Genomic DNA, 13567 nt, shown 5'->3' on the forward strand with positions numbered 1-13567 from the left:
GCCTGAGCCCTGCGGCTGCCGGCAGGCTCCTGCCTCACCTGTCTAACCTCTCGGCTCCAAGCAGCCTCCGGCCACCCAGACTTCTCTCCAGCCTCCGAAGACCCCCAGCTCCTCACCTCTGCTCTCTGGAAATGTAGCATTTGGCCACACGGTGCCGCCCTCCGGGCTCCCCACTGACCCTGCACAGCTGAGCAGGAAGCCAACTGAGGCTTCAGGCAGGGACCAAGTCCAGGCACCCCCCAGGGCCCAGGTTAGTTTAGACACAGGAGACCCACTAAGCCCCTCCCCGCAGACCTCTGCACCTCCCCCCTCACCATGTCAGCTCGCAGCTGACAGAACAGCCTAGGTCTCCCAGCACCAGGGCTCCCCTCCTTCCTGTCCTCGGGGCCTCCACAGCTGCCCTCCAAGCCACACCCCCACGTTCAGCCAGTCCGTCCCCAGGCCCTGCCTGCCAGGGCTCTCCTCCCCAGCAGGCTGGGGTCTTAGCAGCTCCCTTTCCCACCAGCCACCTGCTGCCAGCCTCCACCCTTCCGTCCACCTTCTGCCCAGCAGCCGGAATGACTGTTTTGAAACGCAATGTGACCGTGTCACTGCTCTGCCTAAAACCCTCTTTGGCCCCAGGTCCCCTCCCAGTGCAGCCCTGCCTGCCCGGCGGCCTCAGCGCCCCCCCAGCGCCAGCCTCTGCCGCGGCCCCACATGCTCCTCCACCCCTCCCGGAACGCCAGGAGCACAGCTCAGGGCCACCTCTCAGGGCTGGCCCGTCCAGACCAGCCTCTAGCATGACGAAGGCCGATTCCAGATGGGGCGTCCCCGAATCCCTGGGTCATGCCCCTCAACAGGAGTGCACACCTGGGTTGAATGAAGCCCTGCCACCAAGCCTGGGGTTCCACCATGGGGCCTTCGTTGGGTGTGTCCAGGCTAGACTTTGGGAAGGGCGGTGAGGCTCCTGGGCCAGGTCACAGACATCCCCCTGGGTCACCCCCCCCAGGCCATCGGTCCCAAATCCTCGGCAGCAGTGCCCAGAATTGGCCACTGGGGGTCAGGGTTGAGCTGCACGATGAGAACCCGGCTCAGCTAGAAATGGAGAGACCCCACCCACCCAGCCAGCCCTGGGGAAAATGGCTACCCCGCGTAGGCAGGCAGAGCTGATCCGGGAGGGCCTCTTGGAAGAGGGGGGCTTCGAGGTGCTTCCCTCACGGCAGACTTCCACACCTCGGGCGAGCGGCTGGCCGCCGGTTTTCCCGGTTCCCTGCACAGGCTGGTGACCCCCTCACGTGCCTCCTCCAGGAATTTCTTTCTGCCTGCAGGTCTCGACCACTCGGCAGCCTCCTGTCCCACTCACAGCTGACGTGAGGCCAGAGTTCACTCCAAGCCCCCATCTAGCTGCCCGAGCCCAAGGCTGAAACCCCGGCCCAGGCCCAGAGCAGCAGGGCAGGTGGGACCGGGCGGGGCTCCTTCCAGCATCAAAGGCACTGGGTGGGGCAGAGCCCTTGCCCGCATCATCTCAGCTCAATCTCTCCACATTCTGAGGCAGGAAAAGTATGATCCCCATTGGACAAGCGAGGAAATGGAGGCTCAGAGGTGTTGAGTACCTCACCCTGGGTCCTCAACGGCAAGGGCAGGGCTGGCTCTAGACCCGCACTCCCGACCGTCGCCTGGAGGTGTGGGCAGACCTCAGGTGACACCTGTCGCCACAGCACGAGTGCCAGCTCTACTCAAGCCCACACTCCTCCACCCTGGGAAGGAAGCCGGGCTCGGAGTCTCCAGCCGCTCTAGCGTCTGCCAGGCTCCTGAGCACACCGCGGGGGTTGGCACCGGGGCCAGCCCCTGGGCGTCCGCCCATGGACACTGCTGACGACGGCAGCTCCCTCGGGAGCGACACCTGCCTGTTGCTGAAGGATGGCACCTGCCAGGGGACCCCCCACCAGAGCCTCCTGCTGTCGCCTGTGAAGTGGGGCCAGAGCAGCCCTGCCTCCTGGGTCACCGTGGGATGGAGAAAGCACGGATGTGCCAGGGCTCCGCCAGTGCCTGGTACCCAGCAGGCGTTGAAACCAGAGGAGACAGACCAAGGGGATCAGCAGAGGTGCCTCAGGCCTGGGTGGAGATGGGGGACAGGGGTTGTCTTCTGGCCGAGCCCAGGCCTGGCCACACCAGGCAGCCTCCCCTGGGGGGCAGCATCCTCTCACGCCCCCTCCCTCCCCAGACAGGCCCCCGCTGGTAAGTGGTTTGTCTAGGACCAAGGCGTTTCCTGGAACGTGGACATTCAGGGCTGAAACGTGGACAGTCACAGGTAAACTGGGAGGGCCGGCCACCCGCCTTCCCCAAAAGGGGACATCGGAGGTCACAGGGTCACGGGCAGAGAGGCTCTCGAGGGGACACAAAGTGGACACCGGGAAATGTCCCTCAATGAGACCTGTTGGGACAGGGTTGCCATGGTGACTGGAGCACCCACACTGGGGCAGGGGGGGGTGGGAACTGGCCCTGCTGCTGACTCACCAGGGCTGGGTGGGGAGCCCACAGCCTCCTCCGGACCCAGCAGTGCCTGGAGCACCAAGAGGCCCGGGAAGGAAAGACACACAGGTCCTGGCTCCAGACGCGGTTCTGAGGACACAGCGACCACACTCCGGGCCTCAGTCCAGCAAGGACATAGAGAAGAAGCCCATGAAGTACCTGCAGGGCTCTGGGCACAAGAAGGTGGCCCTGCCCAGGACAAGAGGCCCCCAGGCAGCCGGGTCCTGGCTGACACCGCCACACGTCAACCACTTCCTCCATGCCCAGGCTGGTCTGGGCTCTGCTCTGCTCCAAGGGGAGCCATGGACTCCATGCCCACAGCCCCTGCTGACCCTGATCTCCCCTCAGGGGCCCTCCCAGCCCACGTCAGCCCCTCCCAAGACACCCTCGCCCAGTCCAGCCTCTGACCTCCTCTCCCACCACTGCCAAGTCCACCACCACGGCACGAAGGAGCTGTCTGCGCAGGCAACGTCCCCACGCACGCGTGCCACCTTCCCACCCTCCCCTGCGTTCCCGGATGATGCCAACGGAAGCTAAATTGTGGTGGGTAAGGTGAGGGGAGCTGTCCTGTCTGGATTCAAACCTCTGTCCTCCCCCAGCACCAAAAAAAATGGTGCCCAGGGCCTACGCAGCTGGACTCTCCCCACAGATGCTGTAGGACCCAGCGGGCCAGGCCAACCGGGTCGGCGCGGCTGTCCCTCCCTCCCCACTGCGACCCACAGTCTGGAGCCAGGTGGGGGCTGAGGTCCCAGGCACGGAATCTGAGCTCCGCCCCCCGGAGAGCCGCCCTCGCGACCTCCACACCCACAGCTGCGGGAGGCCTGCCGGGGAAGCTCCAGACGTTGAAAACCTGGTCCTGCCAGGTCTTCCTCTCCTGTTGGAAGCTCCCACCACCTGCCATTCCTGAGCACGGAGGAAGGGGGCCTCCCTAGAGCCCAGGGCTGAGCGCACAGCGGTGGTGACAGGGTGGTCCCAGACCCCAGCCCAGGGCTCTGTGGAGGGTCGGGCAGAGAGGAGAGATGTGTGTCCCACGGGACACACGACCAAAAGGGCCAGGACAAAGGGCTTCTAGACCTGAGTCATCACTCCCAGTTCCAGCCAGCTCAGTCCCTCAGACAGAAGCCCCTACCCCACCCCAAGCCAAAGGCTCTAGGCTGGGTAGAGCCGCAGTCCTCAGCTGGGCCGGTGGGTCCAGCCCCCTCTCCTGACTGCTGCCAGGGTGACAACAAAATGGTCCTCGCACGAGCCTGGACAGAGGCTCCCCAGCCCGGGCCGGGCACACAGAGGGGCATCACTGTCTGTCATGTACACCAGCAGAGCACACGTGAGCACAGGGCCAAGGGGTGCGGGGACGTCCAGGGCAGCCCCACCATCAGGAGACCCGGGTCCCCAAGCCGAGGGTGCTTCCCTTTGGTCCTGGTGCACCCGTCCTCCAGGTATTCACTTGTGCAGCCAGCGCCCAGCCCTGCTCAGAGCCCAGGATGCCGCCTCCCCGGGCCCCCTCCCCGGCACTGGCCCCCTGTACCGTCTTCCCCAGCCCTAGGCATGGCCCCTCGCAGACCCCCACAGGCTGATCGGCACTCCTGCCACAGAAGCCCTCCCAGCATCGGGTCCTGCAGGGCCCTCAGCCCTGCAGGACACCAGGCCTCCCAGGGGTCACCCACAGCAGGACCCCAGAGGCCACGGAGAAGGCCTGGCGGTGGACAGTGCCCTGGCGAAGGCCCTCCCGGGGTTCTGAGCCTTGCGGGAGAGCCTTGGGCACGCAGACAAGACACAGCAGGGCGGCGGGGGTGCTGCCCCGTGCAGACTCGAGGGGGCCCAGAGGCGCGTTAACAAGCCGCATGTGCATGTGTCAGCCTGAGGGGAAGCACCCCGAAACACACACGTGTTCACCGCACCTGTGCATCAAGCACGTGACCACGGGGCTCCGGCCTGCCCTGGCCACCTCCCCCATCACAGACGCCCCAGCGAGTGATGGCCCCTCTCCCGAGCCCAGCCCTCCCCTGCGGAGGCCCAGTTCTCTCAGTGACCGGGCTGGACAGCACCCACTCCAACCCAAATGGATCTAAAGGCAGCAGGCAGGACACAACCGTGCACAATCTGGAATGAACCGGGAGGGTCCTGCAAACGCTGGGGAGGGAGGGCAGAGCACTAGGGTCTGTGGGGGGCGGGCAGGGAAGGGGGGCATGTGCGTGCTGTCCTCGGCTTCTGCCGCAGGCTCAGGCCAGGCTGCACCCTCTGAGCTTGGGGTTGGCGCCAGGCAGGTGGGAAGGGGGAGGGAACAAGCAAGACCAGAGGCCCCTGGACCGGCAGGACCCATCACCCCGGCGCCACCGGCTGCCAGCTTGGTCTGTCCTCCGCGTCCCATGGACAGAGAGCTTGGTCCAAGGTCAGCGAATCTGGCCTCCGGAGCATCCCAGACCCACGGGGCCCAGCTGAGCTGTGTGGCCCTAAGGCCATGTGGAGGGACAAACACCGCCCCCTCCAGGGCCACAGGGAGGCCTGGCCTCCCGTCCGACTCAGGACTCCGCAGGAGTTGACTCCGAGCATGAACCAGCCCGCCTGCCCACCAACCTTCAGTAAGAATGCACGGACAGGGACTTCCCTGGTGGCGCAGTGGTTGAGAATCCGCCTGCCAATGCAGGGGACACGGGTTCGAGCCCTGGTCCGGGAAGATCCCACATGCCGCGGAGCAACTAAGCCCGTGCGCCACAACTACTGAGCCTACGCTCTAGAGCCCGCAAGCCACAACTACTGAAGCCCGTGAGCCACAACTACTGAGCCTGCGCTCTAGAGCCCATGAGCCACAACTACTGAGCCTGTGCTCTAGAGCCCGTGAGCCACAACTACTGAAGCCCGTGAGCCACAACTACTGAGCCTGCGCTCTAGAGCCCGTGAGCCACAACTACTGAAGCCCATGAGCCACAACTACTGAGCCTGCGCTCTAGAGCCCGTGAGCCACAACTACTGAAGCCCACATGCCAGAACTACTGAGCCTGCGCTCCAGAGCCCGCGAGCCACAACTACTGAAGCCCGCGTGCCACAACTGCTGAGCCTGCACTCCAGAGCCCGCGAGCCACAACTGCTGAGCCTGCACTCCAGAGCCCGCGAGCCACAACTACTGAAGCCTGTGCGCCTAGAGCCCGTGCTCCACAACAAGAGAAGCCACTGCAGTGAGAAGCCTGCGCACCGCCAGGAAGAGCAGCCCCTGCTCGCCGCAACTAGAGAAAAGCCCGCGCGCAGCGACGCACACCCAACACGGCCCAAAATAAATAAATTAATTAATTGATTTTAAAGACAAAAATGAATTCATGGACAGACCCGGAAGCCAGGCTCACGGATGCTCCCTTGCTGGGTGTGTCTCTGAGCGCTCTGCTGCCCCGCGTGCATACACACTCCCGCCACCCACGTGCTTGTCCGAGGGCCCAGTCGTGCCTGTGACCCCTCCCGCCTGAGACACAGAGTTACCTGCTCCCTCCCCTCCCAGTGCTGCCTGTGCTCTGTGTGACCAGAGGACCGGTCCACGAGTACGCCACGGGCACGAAGACCTCCCAGGAGACAGGCCCCAGGCTCGCTCAGGGCAGGGGCGCCTCCGTGAAGCTCCCCCATCGGGCCCAGCAGGGCTGATCATGGTGGCTGGCATCTGGGCAGGAAGGAGGGGACAGGGCCTTACTACCCCCACCCCGCCTATTCCTGGGGAGGGGAGAGGGAGTCCTCTGGTAACTGGCTTAACAACCCTCCGAGGCTGAGAAGGGCTGGTGCCCAGGGGAGACATGCAGCTCCTCCGTGCTTCCCGCTTCTCAGCATGGGGAGGGGGCGCGTGGGCAGGGCAGGCCAGGGGGCCTCAGGGCACCCAGCCTCCAGCCCAGGCTGCCCCTCAAAACCCCACATCCCGAAGGCCTTGGACGGGTTTGGACTCTGTACTCCATCCTGACCTCCAACCTTCCCGCCCCTCCCAGCCCCCAGGCCAGGGCTCCTGCCGAGGCGCCCTGCTCCCCGCACCCCACACCCCTCTGACCCTCTTGGCCTAAGGACCTGGCCGACCCACGCTCCCCTCCTCAAAACCCTCAGGAAGGCCAGAGCCCGCGTCCCTAGAAGGGCGGACCAAGCTCCTTCCTCTCCCGTGGCCGTGCCCCACACACCGGCCAGGCCTCCCCTGTCTCCTTGGTTTCTACACGAGCATCGCCGTCTCCACAGGACCACCCTGTTGACGGACAGACGTCTCTCTGCTTCCTTCCCCCTAGAGCCCCTGACCTCCGGCTAAACCTTGCGATGCACTTGGCGCTTCCCATGCTGTTTCCCACCTCCCCCGGTAGAGGGGCGGCCCTAGGAAAGCAGGAATTCCCCCCTCTTTGTTCACTGCTCTTTTCCTAGACAAACACTTGCACAGCAGACAAGTGACTCCGGGCCCAGGGCTGGGATATTCCGGAGCTGGCTGAGCAGCAGAGTCCCTGTGGGACACCTGTCTGGCTGCCCCAGGCCTCTCTCAGCGGCCCTGAGCCCAGGGCGATCAGGAGCCGTCAAAAACCCCCAAGCCATGACCTGCGCCTGGGGACAGCTCAGTGCCACTGGTGCTGAAGGAGAGAGAGGGGCAGCTGGGTGCCGGGTGGCAGGGCCAGGGGTCCGAATGGCTAGGTTTGAAACGGGCCCTCTCACTTTTACAAACAGAGTTCTCTCGCTGCTTCCCCGGACATGCGCTCTGAATCACCTGTCTCTTCTCAGCGAGCTAAGCCTCCCAGCTACCTACTCAGAGGCGGCACTTACCCTTCAGGGCTGTCTTCTGAGGCCTGAGGAGGAGAGCAAGAGAGGCGACGGGCCTGGTGGCCAGAGCACACACAGAGGCGCGCAGGGGTGCACGCATCCGCCCTTGCCCGTGTGTGTGTACGCCTGTCCGCATAAGTGCGTCTGTGTGATGTATGCACGTGCGTGTGTGTGTGAGACACGACCATCAGGTTCAGGTGGAAGGCGGTTGCCACACCAGGTGAGTTACACACAACTGTGAAAGCCGCTCCACTGAGCTTGCCTATGACTTGACGCTGTCTCCGGTCTCCCTGCCCACCAGCCACACTGGGCTGGGTCAGGCGGCTGCACCCCCTCCCTCCCTTCTCCCTCCTCCCTGCGCAGGGGTGGGGAGGGAGGCTCACCGCCAGGACCCGCTTCCCCCGACCCCCCGCCCCGCCCCGGGCTGCACAGAGCGCGCGCAGACTCCCACGGGCTCCCATTGCGCAGGCCCCAGCCCCCAGACCCTGGAGACCAGGCAGAGGTCTCGCCCCGCCCCTGCAGCCCCCACCTCTCTCTCTACAGCCTGAACGCCCTCACAGGCTGGTTGGAAACAGCCGATTCATTTCTGAAAATGGAACTCATCTCCCCAGGATGACAAGCGCACAATGCCCAGCCCACGTGCAGACAAAGCCCCCTGCTGCTCCGGGGGCCAGAGAGCAGAGGCTGAGGCGCCCCCCACCACTGAGCCGGCGTGAGGGTCCCCACACCTGCAGGCCTAGTGCCCCCTCCTCAGCACCCCCCACCCCTGCTGCCCCGGGGCCCCCATCCTCTCAGCTTCCACCCCCAGCCCCCTCAGACGTGACGGGCCGGGTGGGGAGCCAGCAGCCCCCAGGACAGACCCAGGAGAGCAGAGATCAGGCTGAGAGGGGCTCAGAGCCCCAGACCCTGCCAGACACTGGCAGGGTGAGCAGGGACCCCAGCCTCACGGCTTGCCTCAGAGGAAGCCAGGGCTGTGCTGGGAATCCGCCGGGCAGTTTCTTGTAATTCTGACACCGCCTGCTCCTCCCAGGGCTTGAGGGGAGCCCTGCCTAGAGCAGCCGGGCCCGGAGCAAGTTTGGGGTGGATGTGGCGTCCTGCCGAGCTGGGGCAACGAGCAGGAGGGGCATGAGGGTGAAGAGCCCCCATCACAGGCCCACGCTCGGGGGGCGCTGGTCGGTCACGTGCTGGCCGGCGGGCAGACGGAGCCCTGGGCCCCCCCAAGGCACTCAGGAAATAGGGACCCCCAGCACCCATCCCGCGGGAGACCCACAACCAGGCCCAGAGAGGTGAGCCCTGCCCCACCCCCAGGACAGCAGCTGAGCGACAGGAGGCCCGGGCCACTCCCTACCGGCCCAGCACCAGGGCAGTGGTCAGCCATTCACCCCCCAGGCCAGCCCACACGCTGGCTCACACGTAGGCCACATGGTCAAGGGGAACGGGCGGCCCATACGCCAGGCCGGAGCCTCTCTCTGTCCTGTCTCTGGTGTCCAGGAGCTGTGACCTGACCCAGCACCCCTCCCCATGCACGAACACCCCCAAATCACGAAAGTCAGACCCAGGTGCAGGGGCCTCCCCTCACACTCACTGACCACCCATCCCCTGGCCTCGGTGGGTCTCAGGCTGGGGCACCAATGACCAGTCCAGAACTTGCCCCACCCAGACCAGAGGGCGGCTCCCTCCCTCCCAGGCCCAGCTGGTCACCTTCTCTCTGCTTCTCAAAGAGAATCACCTCATACAAAGCTGTGAAGCTCATGTAGCCCACGTGGGACCGTGAGTATCCCAAGGAAAGTTCTAGCCCCGGTGCCCCCCGTCCCCACCTCACACCAGAAACAAAAGCTGGTATGTAGAGACCACTTGGAAGCACGGGGTTCTTGGGGGACCGGGGGAGTAGGGGTCCCACCTGGGGGCAGCCCACTGGACGAAGGCTCGGCCCTGGTGGACAGCTGGAGCCCCTGGCTAAGGCTTGCAGCCCTCGGTCTCCCAGAGCCAGCAGCGCTCGCAGCCCAGGGCTCCGCGTCAGCCAGGGGACACTGCCACCCCCCACCCCACCCCCGGCCCCACCGCCTCCTGGCGCGTAGCAGCACTGCCACGAGGCTGGAGACTCTTCGGGAAGCCAGCTCCCTCTGAGGCTGCCAGCGAGCAGGTTCTAAAAGTCCCCCAGGTGGTTAAGGACGGACTGGGACGCTGGCAGGGGGCCCATCGGCGGGGGCCACACCTCCCCCCTCCACCCCTGAGGCCGCCTGAGCTGGCCACCACCACATGTCACCCAGGCCACCAACTTCTGGCCATGTGTCTCCAGATAGGTCAGTGAGGAAAAGTGCTGGTGGCCACACGCAGAGGGTCTGCAGCGTGACTGGGAGGGCACTGCTCCAGGCCTCCCGATTCCAAGGGGGCCAGGAGTATGATGGGAGGTGCATTTTCAAAGGGACTGTCTTGACTTATGTAGCTTGTGCTTTGGGGTATGGCCGGGACAGGGGCTAGGGGTGGGGCAGGGGGGTGCAGATCCAAGCCCTCCCTTCCCAGAAGGGTGGTTGGCAGCTGCTCTCTGCAAGAGGAGGGGGCCTTGGCGGAGGAACCCAACCAGCCTTAAGTGCTGCCCAGGAGGAGGTGCCCATGCACTCTGCCAGGCTCTTTCTTGCCACTGGAAAGGGGTGGATGGAGAGAGACGCCATGAATCCTTGACCCCGGCAAAGTGGCCACAACTTCTGCCAGAGAACTTGAGGCAGCTCCCGTTCTAAGCTGACAGCCAGGTCCCAGAGTTTCCGGTCGTTTCTTTCTCAGAATCCAGCCCAAGGAGGCCCCTGCCCAGATTCCCAGCTCGGAAGCACCTCCCACCTGCCCAGGGCAGAAACCATTATCGGTCCTGCCTCACAATGGAGGCCACGGGGCCGGAGAGCCCGGACAGCCGAGGTTTCCCCTTGCCAGGCACAACGGGCGCCGGCCTCTCTTGGGACAACGGCACCAGACACAGCGTCACACTCCCTGAGCCGCTGCCGGCTCTTCACGTGTTCCTGCCGGTGGCGTACGCTGCTATCTGCGCCGTGCGGCTAACGGGCAACGCGGCCGCCATCTGTGTGATCCTGAGAGCTCCCAGGATGAAGACGGTGACCCACGCGTTCACCCTGAACCTGGCCATCGCGACGACTCTTCACACCGGTGCCGCCCACCAACATCGCCGAGCACGTGCTGCAGTGCTGGCCCTTTGGGGAGCTGCTCTGCGAGCTGGTGCTGGCCACCGACCGCTGCAACATCTTCTCCAGCGTCTATTTCCCGGCCGCCGTGAGCACGGACCTACCTGGTGGTGCCGGCCGCGGTGCGGCCCCGCCGCACGCCCCGGCACACTGTCCACGGGGCTAAGATCCCCAGCCTGTGCACCTGGCTGGGTGTCACTGTCGCGATGCTGCCCTTCTTCACCTTCGCCGGAGTCTACAGCAATGAGCTACAGGTCACAAGCTGCGGGCTGAGCTGCCCACGGCCTGAGCGTGGTGCTGGGCTTGGCGGTGCCCACGGGCACCCTCGATGCTCTCTACGTGGAGGCTGCAGGCCCTGCGGCTCCACTCTGGAGCCAAGGCTCTGGACAAGGCCAAGCGGAAGGTGAGTCTCCAGGTCCTGGCTGTGCTGGCCGTGGGCCTGCTCTGCTGGACGCCCTTCCACCTAGCCTCAGTCGTGGCCCTGACCACAGACCTGCCCCAGACGCCACTGGTCATCATCATCTCCTATGTCGTCACCAGCCTCGGCTACACCAGCTCCCGCCTCGACCCCTTTCTCTAGGCCTTCCCGGACCACAGCTTCTGGAAGAGCCTCTGCCCCACGTCCCAGTGCCCGGAGGCATAAGCACCCCCCCCTCGTGGCCCACGCAACCGTAGAAAAGCTCTGCTCCTTTAGAGCGACACCCCACTTGTTCACATCCCATCACTATTTTCTCCAGACAGAAAGAGGAAGACCCACGAGGGCTGGCCACGAAGCCCGCAGAGGTGGCCATGGACCCAGCCCTGTCTCTGCCTCCTAGACAGCCCTTGGGTGGCCAGCTGCAGGGATTCGGGTCCCGCCGACCCAGGCAGATGGTCCTGGCACAACAGACATCCTGGGGGGCACCTGGGGCAACAGAGCCAGGTGTTGCTGTAAAAGCCAAAGGCGCACATCAAAGGAGGCCATGAAGCGCACTCTCACAGCCCAAAACTCAGGTGACATTTCACCAGGAGGCCTGCGCCCGTGTCCCCTCCTGGCTCCCTCAGCAGGGCTCAGGCTCCCTTGAGCACCCCATGCCCCTTGTGCCCTTCATGCCGATGCCTGTGGTCCCCTCCCATGTCCTGCTATAGGACCCAGGGCGCTTCTGCCAGGACCTCTGGAGGGGGCACCTGTCACTTAGACAGGCTGGCACCTGGACCCCTTCCCCCCTGAGGTGTGGCCTGGGGCCTAGACTCTGCCAGCAGGGGCTCCACCTGGGGGTGGGGTGGGAACACTAAGGGGCTGGCTGCTCAGAGACCATTTCTGCCACAAGTCCCTGAAGACAGCTTTGGTGGGCCTCGGCCAGGCTCCGCACTCTTGGCCCCATGGCTCCCAGCTGCTTCCAGGCCTGGAGCTCCAGCCTTGCCGTTCCGTAAGTCACCTGCTCGGCACCCGATAACCCTGCGAGGCTTATGGGGCCCCAGGTTGGTTTTAGTCCTTGTGACACGGCTCTAGTCAGTCTGTCCCGCCGGCAAGCAGGACACACCTTTCGCCACCCGGTGAGGTGGCCCCCAGGCTGCATGGCCGCCCCCCCCCCCCCACCCGGTCACGTGGAAGAGCTCGGACCCACACCCCTCTCCCCTTCCCTCTCTCAGCCTGAAACAACTCAGAGGCTACCTCCGTCCTGTTATCTTTCTGACCACACGGTATTCGTAAGCTATTACTGTATAAAACACTCCCCCAAAATTAGCAGCTCAGAACAACATTTACTAGCTCACAACTCTTGTGGGTCAGGAACCTTCCAGCAGCTCTCAGCTGGCTCCAGCTCAGGGTCTCTCATGACATTTCAGGCAGGACTTCAGCCGAGGTCCCGATCACCTCAAGGCCACACTGGGGCTGGAGGAGCTGCTTCCCCTCGTGGCCACTGGCCGGAGGCCTCGGTTCCTGGCCCTGCGGGCTGTCCACAGGCTGCTTGGGCATCCTCCAGGGGGTGGCAGCGAGCCCACAGGGCAGCATCCGAGAGAGCCAGGCGGAAACGCCCACACCTTTAAGGCCTGTCTAGGAAGCCATTCTGCCACCTTCTGTTCCTTAGAAACGAGTCCCCAAGTCCCACCCACACTCAGGGGCTGTGGCCACTTCTCAAACCGCCACTAGCACCCAGCCTCTCCCACGAAGAACTAGCTGTTCCCGATCCGCTCTCTCACTGTGTTGCAGTCACACCTCTCCAAGCAGCAGCCGTGATTACCTCGTCAGCGTTCATCCTGCTCCCTGCGAGCTCCTCGAGAGAAGAAGTTGCGGCTCCTACACCCCAGCTAAGACCCCAGCTGGGCCGAAGCGAGGCGTGAGTGCGCGTGGCGTGAGTGCGCGTGGCGTGAGTGCGGAGCAGCAGGGGCGGGGCTGTGTCAGCCGGAAGCCCACGGGAACGCCGAGCCGAGCAAGGGTCTCCCACCCCGTCCCCAGCAGAACATCTCCCTAGCACAGGAGGTGCCCACCAAGCCTCCTCAACGGACCCCACACTTTTTATTCCCTGGGGTGGCCCCCGCCCCACACACAGCCCAGCAACGGGAGCCACCGTCTGGCACTGGGAACTCCATGGTGGGGACCGAGGAGGGGCAGGCCCAGCCAGGCGGTCCACATCCGATGGGAGGGAGGGTCTTCACGCAGGGCCCGCGACACACCAAGGGTGGGGGAGACGTGGGCCAGCCAAGGTTGGGGGGAGAGGAGAGCCCTCACCGGGATCCCGCCCGAGTGAGTTGTGGACCCCGGGGAAAATGCCGCCCCCTCCACCGTGACTCCGGAGATGGACTGGGGAACGGGGAGGGAGTGTCCCCATGCCCTGGGCTCCTGGGCCCAGAGAGAACTGGCCCTCTCCTTCCACTCCCCAAATCCCCTCGCCGTGGCCCGGACCCCGGCCCCGCACCACCCGGCGCGACCCCTGGGCGCAGTCTCCCGCGGGCCACAGCGCCCCTGGTGGGCAAAGTCCAGAGCGCCAGGTGAGCCCGCAGCTTCCCCGGTCCAGCCGATCCGCTGACCCCTCCCCCGCCCGGCCTTCCCCCACTACCCCGTGAGGAAGGTTCGGCGTCCCCTCTGCGCAGGCGGGGAAACCAAGGCTCAGCGAAGCCGGGAG

General features: G+C 65.1%; 1 protein-coding gene across 1 annotated transcript; it reads left to right on the plus strand.

Moving 5' to 3' along the window:
* Window positions 1-10145: 10145 nt before the first annotated feature.
* NPBWR2 (neuropeptides B and W receptor 2) lies at window positions 10146-11106 on the plus strand. Its single transcript, XM_032604505.1, is given in 5 exon segments — window positions 10146-10414; window positions 10416-10562; window positions 10564-10752; window positions 10754-10804; window positions 10806-11106. Coding segments are annotated over 5 exon segments (957 nt in total).
* The last annotated feature ends 2461 nt before the right edge of the window (window positions 11107-13567 follow it).

This window comes from Phocoena sinus, chromosome 15, assembly GCF_008692025.1.
Source record: "Phocoena sinus isolate mPhoSin1 chromosome 15, mPhoSin1.pri, whole genome shotgun sequence".
NCBI lineage: Eukaryota > Metazoa > Chordata > Mammalia > Artiodactyla > Phocoenidae > Phocoena > Phocoena sinus.